This window comes from Lagopus muta, chromosome 12, assembly GCF_023343835.1.
Source record: "Lagopus muta isolate bLagMut1 chromosome 12, bLagMut1 primary, whole genome shotgun sequence".
NCBI lineage: Eukaryota > Metazoa > Chordata > Aves > Galliformes > Phasianidae > Lagopus > Lagopus muta.
This window is the reverse complement of record NC_064444.1, coordinates 8,405,775-8,417,896: the sequence shown is the minus strand read 5'-3', so window position 1 is coordinate 8,417,896 and position 12,122 is coordinate 8,405,775. Positions and strand designations below refer to the sequence as shown.

Genomic DNA, 12,122 nt, shown 5'->3' with positions numbered 1-12,122 from the left:
GCAGGGGAAGATGCAGCTGTAAAATATAGGCTTAGAAAATTGTACGGTGAACAAAAGCGTAATGAATTAAAAACATCTGCTTGCTATGCCAAGCATTAAATAGTCATCTGCTTTTTAAGCACACCAGGCTGGTGAAAGCATGCTTCTCAAATACCACGTGGGCTGAGATGGATCGCTTAGTAGTACCTTGGAAATTATTTTGTTAATTGGAAATGTAAGGCTTTCAGGACTTTGAATAACACAGGTGAAAAGCAGCCTGAGGTGGAGTAATGTACAGCGTGTGCAAAGGACAGCAGAGCCTGAATTGAAAGGGTGCTGGGAAAGGTCTTCTGAATTCCCAGGTTTCGCTATTGCTGAGCGCTGTTCAGCATGCACAGAAAGTCAAAATGCAGATTGTTGTGTTCTAGTTGTAATGAAGGCATACATCAACCTGTACGCTTTTTGAACAGCTCCTGTTTGGGATGAGTGTTGTCACTGAAGAGACACGTTTGGTTATGATACTGCTGGCACACCAAAAACAAGTAAGACTGCACACCATAGGCGTAACATTTGGCAAGAGTGTGGAGAAAACAGTGCTCCCACTCCTTTTGATCTTCACAGTGCAGAAAACAAGCCAAACAAAAACCAGGCAGACTGCTTCTGCCACGCACCGGACTTTAAAGTATTGGCTTTAAAGGAATTATTTTAAATTGGATTTCCTTTTCTGAAATGCTGTTCATAAAATACCCAAATGCATTTTATTTCAATCGTGGGAATAGATCTTTTTATTTAAAAGGCTGGAATCAAGCAACCACTCGACCCTGGGAGCTAACTGCTTAGAAATAAATGAAATCATCAAGTGCTTGCATTGTCTGAACAGGCAATTCAGCACATGCCTAATGAAGTCCTGAAGCAACTTCTGTTTGTTGTGAGCAAGATTGCTTTTTCCTGTTGATTTTGACTATTCTGATGGGTAAATTTAACAAGCATTTATACTGACTGTGTGTCTTTAAAGGGTAAATCCAAAGGGGAATCTTATTTTACAGTGTTGTTATCTGCCAAATGAGGTCACTATATATCTGATGCCTACTACATATGCTAAAACAAATGCTTGGTTATTTATTATTATTTGCTTAAGTAAGGATGAAGATTCTCCTTGCAAAATATGTAACCATGTGTGATTGGCTGCCAGTGCTGTCCTCTGCATCTCCAGAATACAGTGTCCTTTGTGTCAGAGTTGCCTGAAATAGTGTTATTCCCACTGTTCAGAGGCAAGGATGAGATATTTAAGTAAAGACACCCAGTGTTTCTATTAAAGAGATTTAATCCAGCATGGTTTCTAAATATTAACCATGTACTAGTTTCTGGCTGTGGCATGCAGTACACTTAAAAAAATAATATAAAAATACAAATAAATTGAATATAAAAAGCCCAGATCTCCTGATGTCACAGTGAGTGTCAGTAAAACATGACAACAGAGAGGAAAGAGAGGATTTCAAATAAGAAAAGGTCCAATGAGCTCTTTTCAGAAAAGCAAAGATTATTTATCACATCTGGAAGCAAACATCTGGTTTGCTTTTATTCCCTCAGTGGTGTGAGAACAGGAGTTGTAGAAGCTGCCTGGTAGACATCTCCAAATCTGGCCAGCACCTTCCCAAGCACCAGCTCACTGTCAGGTACCGTGCTTTTGCCTGTTAGCAGCCAGCTGCCAGCAGGGAATTGGAACCCAAGCAGTCATTTTGTTCCAAATGAAATCTGCTTTTGCTGTTTTAGCTCTATTTTCATTTATTGTTAGTACCATCTGCTCTCACTTTAATTATTTTTTTTTAAGCAACATGTTCTGCTGTATTAATTATTTTAATGTATACAGGTTTCTTTGAAACATACCTGATGCCATATATGAGAAGCATGCCATGCTGTTTCCAAGTGATACATGCTTACGTGTTGGCACACAATTTGCAAGTTAAGTTGTGCTACCCATGAAAACATGTTCTTGTAAATTCAGGTTTTTCCCAAAAATATTAAAGTAAATCTTGTCCTTGTGAGGCGAGGGTGAGGGCTGAGGACATGGATTTTGTGCAGACATTCTTTATTTTGGAGGTTGGCTTTTTTACCTCTTCACAGTGGGAAGGAAGTTGCCCTCTGGAAGTCCAGGTATCCTGAGTTTTCCCGGTACAATCATCTGTTTTGTGGACCCAGTAGAGCAACTACAGCGCTGTTTCTCATTGGAAGACCAATGTTGGCAAGATAGAGCATGAGATCAGACAATGATACCTTGCACGCAAACATGTGCAAGCTCTCATAGGCACATGGTGTAGCTGGGTGGTTTTGGGAAGCCTTCCTTACCTGTATGTGCAAACGCACATGTACAAGGGCTTCCACAAGAACAGTAGGAAGGGGCTGGTAAGATTCCACTTCTGTGCTACCACATATCTGAGGTGAAACTGCAGAAAATGAGAACGTGACCCCATCCAGGCAGCTTAAAAAGTGATAATGTCTGATGAGGCACCGTTACACTTCGAGATTTATGCTTGCTGCTCATTTCCAGTTGTCACTTGTTATCGACATTTAGGCAGCAGATACTGATGTACTGAAACCAACTATAATCCATGCCTTGATGTGGTTGAGATAGTGGAATGCTCAGACTTGAGATAAATGTTGTTAGTTAATCAAGAAAAATATAAGTGAAATAGAGGCATTCTGGGCCTCTTTGGCACAGCAAGAAGTATTAAAGCAAGAAGTAAGTGTTAAAGACTTGGAATTGAGAAAGCATGTTAAAAGCTCTGCTATAAGTTTAAAATACTGTGTTCCCATTTACTTGGCACGCTGCATGCTGAACAACAAAGGGTTGTTTGGATGCAGACCTCTAGGAGGTTGAAATCTGTAGAAGCCTTAGTTCTGTATTACGTATCCTTATTTCTGAAAGAGTGTTTAATGGTATTGGGAATGGTCTCCTTCACCACATCACTGCCCTATGCTTTGGTGATTCCATAAACAGTGAAGTGGAAAGAGGATATTGAGGCTGAAGTAAGAGAGATGTTTCAATTGGCAGTGCAGTCAGCAGAGAGGAAAGTGCTTGATTATCTTCCCTTCACACTCGGCTGGTGTTTGTTTTTTCAGTCTGAGTCAGAATCGGAGTCTTCATCTGAAATTTAAAACAAACCAAATAAAACACAATAATGAGAACAAATTGGAAATTGGAGCAGCTTTAGCTCTTGCTGAGAGAGATCTGCTGCTCCTCTGTGGGTGCCTGCTTCGAAGGATGTGGTGTATTTAGGGGAGGAGTTTGCAACGTGCCAGTTCTGACTAACCTGCTAATACAGCTTTAAAGGACATTTCAGAGGACTTGTTGGCGAAAATGCCACAACAGCAAGATAGACAACAGTTCAAATGAAAGAAGCTGCAAAGATACTTCTGTTAGTGTGACCACTGAGAGGAAGCCTGCTTACAGTATGCTTCCTGTGCTGAAGTATTGCTGTTTGATGCAGGTCTTGGTTACGCACTGCCAGTTAAACAGATCTGAAAGCCAGAAGCTCTGGGGCATTAAGAAATCCCTGTGGGCATACAGAGATGCATCTTGCCCAAGTGTGAGACTCAGCTTGCAAGAAGCAAGAGAATTCTGTCCCCTGTCATTGAGAGCCACCGTATGAACGTGGCTTATGCTGGAGGAGCAGTGCTGCAGGGCAGGGGTTCTTCACTGTCACCCCCAGCACAGCTGCTTGACTACATGTATGCAAGTTCAAAAGTTTCTCTCTCCATCTCCAGGCCAATAGACTCTAACTTTAGTCTAATTTTATACCCTAATCACCTGATCTTGTTCTTGTTCTGTGGCCATTTCAGATTGTGGGACTGAATGGTTTTTAATCTCTTTAACACTGTTTCCTATGATCTGTTCCTTTAAGTCATCTTTCACAAAAATCTGTGCTGCACAATTACTTCTATAATTGGATTTAGGAGGTTTTCAAAGTTAGGTCGCACACAACTCTGAGAAGCTAAATCTCAAATTCTTGGTTTGTTAGGATCTTAATAAATTGTGAAAATTCCAGTTCTTCTGGTTTAATACTAAGGACCTTCATAATTTGGCTTAGTTGAATATTTAGTTGAAAACTTAGTACCAAATGATGGTAGCCAAGATTAGGAACTCTTGCTATTTGAGTGCTCTTGCTGGCAAACGAAGGGTGAAATAGAGAAGAATCACATTTCATGCTTGTATGACCAAAAGGATTTTACCTACCTTCTGACTTGCGCCTTTCAGGGGACTCAGAACTGCCTTGCTTGAGAAAAGTAACCAGGTCATTGAATGTTATGTAGAAATCGATAGCATACACTATTGTGGCTATAAATCCAAACACCTAAAATGGCAGAATTGATGTGATCCTTAACAACATGTCTATCAATGACAAAACAAATCAACCGAGTGACAAATTACAGTAAGATCTTACTTTTAAAATTGTGTCTGATTTGGGATTGCTCAGTAAAGTTCAGTGGCTTACAGTACTGGGTGTAGTTCTTGCCTAGCTTGTCATGTCTTTATGCAAATTTTATGATGCATAAATTATTGATACCTGTAGTCAAGTTGCAACTGCAGAAGCTGTATCTTATTTCTGAACATGCTGATAGTAATAGCGAAGGCTTTCTCCTGGACAGCCCACATACAAGAGGGTAAAGTGATGACTGCTATTGTTTCAGTTTATCCAAGCAAAATTATGCATTTGAAGCACAAAGGTGAAATCACTTATTTTGGACCATCCTTAGCAGTTACATGTATTATTATTGCTGGTTCTGCTACATTTGTTTTTTGGGCAGGAACAGTTGAGCTTTATCTTTTTGGCACAGCTAGTGAAATTGCAAATCAGAATAAGTGTTTTCCCAAAGTCATGCCATTAACTTTGAGCAGTAGTATTAGGATGAAAACAGCTGTTTGTTGATTCAGAACCTGTTCTCCTACATAACTGACTGTTTCTTCCCTGCTTTTTAGGCAAATTCTTCACTTTTTAATTCAAGTGTTTACTACTTGCAGTAGGGTCAAAATTTGTTTCTGATGCGTGTTCCTACACAGTTCATTAAACTATTTAAGAGGAAAGCTGACATCTACTTACTCCGGCTGCTTTGGATGCTCCATCACTGTATTTTGAGACAGCAGCGATTGAAATGGCAAAGTAAATAACAGCAGCAGTGACACAGCGCAGGAAATCCTGTAAAATAAGCAGTGTGGGAGCATCAGCTCAGTCGCATAATTCTGACACACACGATCCTCTGAGAATCACTTGGGAAGTTGTAAGCCTTTGGTGCTGTCTGACTTGCCTGATGCTGGAACGTGACTACAGCCTTTAGTAAATGAACTATTCATCTGGGAAATATTTCTATGTGAAATATGACTGAAATCTTGGCATCAGCTCCTGAGAGTGCAGCTCTGCTGGGCAGGAGCCATGCCCTGTAATACAAGTAGTGATGTGCTGGAGCAGCCTTATCTGTGAACGGTTCAATAAAGGAAGAACTGTGATTCGTAGGGCTGTGTAAATCATGTGAGCCAAAAGAACGGTATCTTGATCTGTTCACAATGAGGTCTGCATTTTCAGGCCAGATGGACAGGTAAGGTACTGTCTCAGAAGACAAATCTACGAGAAACTTGATTGGTCTGGAGTTGGAGCGAGGTCAGTTACCTCTGTTCTGCAGCTGGAGAATGTTGTGGTAATGGATATAATAAACAAACATACAAGTGCTTGTTTTCTTAGTTCTGTATGAAGAAATTGAGATTACTGTCTGAAAAGCAGGCAAACTTTCATAGTCACTACTATTGTTTTATCCACCAAAGGCCTTTCTAATGGTATTTTTATTGATTGAGAGCACTAATTCAAATCTCACCAGGGTAAACTCTTGTGAAGCTGTACCAAAGAGAGAGCCCAATCTGACTACATCAGTGATTTATTTACTTTCAAAGAATGTGTACTGATAGATTAATGCTTTCTTTGTATTGCATTTTTGAAGCAGCAGAGACATCCAGTGGTCACTGAGCAGTAATTACCTGCAACTGCAAATGCAAAAATGACCTAAAGAGCAGCCAGCGACCTCTGCCAGCAAGAGTAGCAGGACATCCCCACTTAACACAATTAATTGTCCGTCAGCATGTGAGTATCTAAATGCATGTGGATATCTGCATCTGAACAGCTTGTACCTGAGGTTTTAAAAGCAGTCAAGTGCATGCCTCACTTTCACCATGTGTAAGAGGAGCAGTATCATTGAGACCTCAGCAATGGAAAGGCTCAGGCTGATGTTGGCTGCTTCTGAAAACCATTTGCCCAGGCAAAAATCCTGTGCTCTAACAAAGCAGTGCTATGTGTCAATACCTGGAAAGCTATAGTATGTTGTAGAACATAATTTAAAGAGTGCTTTGGGACCTTTTGAATGAAAGGTAAAGGGGACAAACTTCTCATCAGGAGTAAAACTACTAGCAGCCAGCCTGAACTCAGTATAGTCCTTTTTCTTATACTGTACAATTAAATCTGTGGTTATAGTTCATATTTCACTTACTGTCAAAGGCCAGTAGAGTCCTTTAAACTTCTCATTAAGTTTAGAGGCATAGGCAAAAAAAAGAAACAGTGCCAGCAGAAATTCTAGGAGTGGTGCCATCATGAATGCAGAAGCTGAAGATGCAATATAGCAGATAAAGATGATAAATGACAGCACCTAGAGTAAAAGGAAAACACTCATTATTCACATGGAATGGCAGAGCCTTAGGCAGCTGAGCAGCTTTGAAGTGTTACTGGGCTGATGATGGTGTATCTTGCTTCCTACTTTTTTTTTTTTTATTATTTTTTTGCACAAAATGAATTTTCTCGTTCACTGAGGAATAAATCTGAAGTCATGCCATTTATTTCAGTGTGTACATTTGGCTCTCCAGAGATCTTGGTAGATTTTCACCTATCTGAGCCAGTAATTCGTTCTGGATTGTAAACAACTCTTGACAACATAATTCTGAAAATGCAGTGGAACTTTGCCAAGCAAACAGAGCTTTGAGCTTTCAGCCATGACAGTTGTCATTTGAAATGCTCAGGTACCAAAAGTAACTCAGCACTTCTAATCTTCTTTGAGTTGAAAGAAATTATGTCTACTGTTAATGGACAAAAAAGACAGGAGTTAGTTATTCTGTGATTTCTCTGTCTCTGGTTCCGGTTTCTCAGTGTAGACAACTGTTTTAGAGAGTTATAGCTACCCCCATAGATCTGTTTATTTCCATAATTTTTTTTTTATAACTCTACAAAATAACAAAGCATGTTTTCCCTCAATTTAAATGCAATTAATATGTGACTTATGGTTCAAGGTGTTTCTACAGTGGGAAAAATGACCAAGGAAAATGTACTTTCTCCTAAATCAGACAGTACCGGAGCGCTGTGCTGCCGTTCTGGACATCTCCAGCTTCTGTACTTGTGTGTGAAGATGGGAGGTGAGGGAACTGGGGCAAAACTGAGCAGTTCTCCAGTCCTGTACTTTGAGCTGGTCACATCCAAGAGGCTCCAGTTCTACTGTCTCATGGTAGGTAACACATTAGACTACACTTTCTGCGGCAGTTATGTGCTGACTTACACCTGGACTGCTGCATCCAGCCTTTCCTTTGGAGGCACCTTTTGGCTTTAGATGCTCAAGGATGGTTTTTGTTGCCATAACGGTAGGCACAGTCTGAGGAATAGATTAGGAGGGTTTTAATTCTAAATTGGGATGCTTCTCACATTCTTGCTCGTCTGATCTTAAAAGTAGACATACTTCTCCCCCAGATGGCCCCTTAGAAGGCAGATAAGGCTTTCTGAATAGTGTAAATGTTCCAGTTGAGATGATCAGTATATTTGCTTCATTGAATTTCAGAACTATGGCTTTTTTTTCATTGCTGCTGCTGTGTGTTCCTGTGAGAGCATCACCTGTACCTCAAGGAATACCCATATTACCCTTAAAAGGTAAGACACTGATTGCTCGTATAAGAGTCCCTCAGCCCTCAATATATGTATCAAAAGAGCCTGTTTATGTGTAGGGGGCAAATAAACAGTTGAGTCCTGCTGAAGTGATTTGTTAAGGTAAGGAATTAACAAGCTTTTGTTCTAAATTCCAAAAGAATTGACCAGGATGACAGTGACTGAAGTGTATTGTTTAGATTCCTTAGGACTGGGTGGTGAAACTTGAGAGGATGTGACATTTTTAGTATGAAACTATATTTATCTTAGAAGCTTACGCACTGTTCCTGTTTCATTAGGTTGTAAGAAACTGGTCTGCATCAGGGCTGTGTTCTGTCAATATTTATCCTGTTATTTGCCTATTGCTTGCATACTCTTTGCAGCCTTACCAGAGTTCTCACACAGCAGAGGGAACTCATTTGATGTATTTTACAGTTGTATTAATTAAAGTGTATTCACACTGTGGGTTTTCTTTGGTCCCTGGGGTTGTGTCCTTTGAGAGCAGTTCAGGAGCCTGAGCTGTTCCTGCAGCTGAGGTCAGTGTGGTTGTGTCTGCTTTTGCCATGGAGCAGTATTTGGATGCAGGCAGTTCCAGTTCAGCAAAGAGCAAAATAGGAGCTCCTGGCAATGGTGTCATAAAAAGTCCCATGAAAATGAGGCCTGATTTTTTTTTTTAAATTTTATTTTTTTACTCCTGAGCACCTCTTTTTTGTGAGGATGGGAACGTACATCATGGAAACAAAACAAAACAAAAAAGTTAAATAATAGTTCTTCGTAAAGGAACTTTTCTGGTACTGCATTTCGAAAAACAAGTTTTCTCCCATGTAACAATTACTTGATATTGTGCTCCTTGGCTTTTTATGCTGGCCAGGCACTGGGAAGGCAACACTTCATCATATAACCAGCCTTCGGTTTAAGGTATAAAATACACTTAGTTCCAACAATTAAAGTAGTGTGCTCTGTAAGGGAGGCCTGCTGCAGTGCTGAGGTCAGAGGCAGGATATGTGAAGGCGTTTGCCTCTCCTGCACACACAACAGACCCTGTGCAGCCCATGGGGATGACATGGATGCCAGGAAACAGCTGACAACGTTATGCACAGCTACACACACCCTGCTGGGCGCCTCTCACTGCTTGTGGCTAAATGTGCACTGCTCAGAGAACAACAGGTTGGCTTAAACATTTTAAGTGGCTAATGGTGATCTCTTCTGACAGCAGTGTATTTTGTTATTGTTTGCTGGCGGAGAGAAATGCCTTAGTGGTCTCTGCTATTCAGGTACTTCTCCACTGTGCTCCTGGTGACCAAGCTCTTGGTGCCCCTGATGTAGAAGCGGGGCCGGCTGGCTGCAGCCCAGGGGATCTTCAAGGAGGCTGTGCGCAGAGCAGGGAGATTTCAGTCATGAAGTGCAGTTCAGAGAAGACTGAAATGAGAAAAGACAGACAGGAAAAGAAGAAAAGAACAGGCACAATGATTTCTACATTGTGCGACACAGGACAACCTTGTACGTTCATACCATATTTATTAGGAACTGAAAAAGTGTTTCGGGGAAGGAAGAGAGCATGGATTGTATATTGACCTTGAAAACAGTAACTTGAGTGTTTTTAGGGAAAACGAACAGCTGAAGGGAAGGGTTTTAAAGTACATGGAAGAAATAGTGGCACAAGAAAAGGATAGAAAAGGAAGGGTGAAAAGAGGGGGAGGGGAAAAAAGAACCTTGTCAGAGAGAGCAATGATTAGAAAGCAGAGGAGCCAGACGGGAAGAGTAAACAGCAGAAGGAGAGATGGCAAAGCTTATGTGTGTGTTTGATGTTACTGCTGCTTGGTGGCGGTCTGGCGCTCCCAGATGGAATAAAAAATTCATAGGAAGATCAAAACAACTTCCTTCTCTGAATAAAATTTGAGAATATAATTAAGCTTCTTGCAGCAATCAGCTTCATCAGCAGCACAACTTGTTCCAGAGGAAGAGCCAGAATGCCCAGCACTGGTGGCCCGCAGGGCTGTGTACATGCTGACATGAAGAACCACACCACACTGTGAGCATCCACTTCCACTTCATGGCAAAATGTACCTCGCTGTTACATTTTTAAAATGCCTTCAACCCGAGCGTGGCAATCCTGGGCTACTTGAGTTTCTTTATCAGTATTCTGCCAAGGCTGAAGGCTTTCCTTCCCAAAGTAAGTCCAGATTGTCCTCTCTGTACATCAGGACCTCAAGTAGGGCAAGATAAGGGAATAGGAATGGTTGAGTGGCCACTGTCTTAAATGATAGCAGACTGACTGAGGCGTGGTGAATTACGACAGCTGAACTGAGCATATGCTGGCCCTTGCGTTGCACAAAACAAAGCAGTGTAATGAGGTGACTCCCACCACTGCCACTGAGGTCACTGGGCTGAGGGAATTTGCCAACTTTTGTTCCCTTTTAGCCACAGATTGAAAAGGAGAAGTAGAACACTCCACCCCAGCCAAGATATATTTGCAAGTTGTTTTCTTTGCTTTGGTGGGAGACATTTTTCAGAATATGGTAGTTGCTTTCTTTGATGTTGAAGAAAAACAAATGACTTGGTATTTGTTTAGCTGTACAGAGAATCCCTGATCTACCATGAGGGGATGCTGATAGTTGCATGACTTTAAAGGCTGACAGATGAAGTGCACTTCTTGTGACTTGCCAAGATGCTGCATAATAATGATGTATTCAGTAACAGTAATGAGAAGCTCTGAATAAAAGACACTGTTCAGAATCTGCACTTAGAACCCCACCCAACATCAGTACTGTGTCAAAGCAGAATCAGACATTCAAGATAAAAAATACATAGTTAAAGCTGAGATGCATTTAAAGTTGGTAGATTTAACAAGGACTCATCTTTAAATGTTTGCCCCCATATTTCATTAGTTGTATGCAGGCTGGATTTATTCTGGGGCCTGTGGTTTTCAGGGATTTCTCCTGGCCACGCTGACACTTGGAGAGAAACTACTGCTGCCTCTGTGCTGCCCAGAGGTGATGTGCTGTCTGTGGGGCTGTGAGTGGCTCAGGGTGGGCTCAGGCTGCAGCTTTGGGATGGGTCAGAGCTGCATCCAGCCTGTCTAGCCCTCGGGAAGCCCTGCTAGAGGATAAATCCCCTTGTGCTAGGGCAGAGTGATTCGTATTGCACTTCCAACCAGCACTTCCCTGAGGCAATGGAAGGGTGAGTGATGCCATGACCACAACGGTATTCCTCAAATATGTCATCAGGTGGAGATCTTACAAAGCCAGGCTGTGTGGAAGTTGTCATTTACTGGCCGTGAGGTTGTATAGGGACTTCCAGTAAACGTTACAGTATGTAACAAAAGTATGTGCCAATAAGCAAAGAGGAATTGATTGGGCTTTGCCGTCTTCCAAGTGTGATTCCACAGCCACGGGTGCTGCAGGGATGGGGCGGTGGGACCTGCAGCGGTCGGGGCGTTCTGTGAGGAGCCGATGGCTGCCATGAGACGCACAGCTCCCCGGCCCCATCCCGAATTCCGGTTTGATTCATAGATACCCACTGCCCAGGCGGGAATTCTCCTTCCCTCCCACACCGTACCGGTGCACGGGTCGGGATTTCTGGTTAAGGTACGTGCAACGAAACCAGGCGTTTTCAACCAAGAAGGGGCTCGCGGGCAGCGGAAGCGTAACCCGGCCCGTCTTTTGGTTTCCGAACGTGCCGTGCCCGGCCGCCGTCCCCGCCCTTCCAGCTCTGCCGATCCGCAGCGCTGTCGCCGCTCTCCGCCCCGTCCCGACCCCCGCTCAGCCGCCCTCCCGCGGCCCTTACCGCCTCGGCGAGCAGCAGCCGCCCCTTACGGGAGCACAGGAATTCCCGCGGCGGCAGCAGCGAGCGCAGCCCGGGCGGCGGCTCCGCGTTGGCCGCCGGCTCCTCCATGGCTGCGGGGCGCTCGGCTGTGGGCTGCTTTTCTCTTTTTTTTGAAGGAGGGAAGCGGAAATCATGACACTGCGGAAACGTGAAAAAAAACCCCGCAACCTTTCAGCATCCCCAAATGTGCAGCGGCTGCTCCTGGAAGGGCGGGGCGGCCCCGCGCTCCCCCGGCCGGCCGCTCCCCGCCCCGCGCCGTTCCGAACAGCCGCGGCAACGCCGGGACGCGCAGGGCTCTGCCGTCGCACATCGGCACGGCCCCAGCTGCTCCTCGGCACGAGGGGGCTGGCAGGGACGCAGCGCGGGTGACTGAGT

At 43.3% G+C, this 12,122-nt stretch overlaps 1 protein-coding gene across 2 annotated transcripts; it reads right to left on the bottom strand.

The window, feature by feature from the left end:
* Positions 1-758: 758 nt before the first annotated feature.
* CMTM3 (CKLF like MARVEL transmembrane domain containing 3) lies at positions 759-11,955 on the bottom strand. Of its 2 annotated transcripts, XM_048958866.1 has the most exons (5): positions 11,709-11,937; positions 6,511-6,666; positions 5,079-5,174; positions 4,214-4,331; positions 764-3,124 (listed from the first exon to the last, which is right to left on the bottom strand). In XM_048958866.1, the coding sequence occupies exons 1-5, from the start codon at positions 11,814-11,816 to the stop codon at positions 3,096-3,098; spliced, it is 507 nt and encodes a 168-aa protein (XP_048814823.1). In that variant the 5' UTR covers positions 11,817-11,937; the 3' UTR covers positions 764-3,095. The 2 variants fall into 2 exon arrangements, with proteins under 2 accessions (XP_048814824.1, XP_048814823.1); XM_048958867.1 differs by lacking the exon at positions 4,214-4,331 and having other exon boundaries at positions 759-3,124; positions 11,709-11,955.
* Positions 11,956-12,122: the final 167 nt, after the last annotated feature.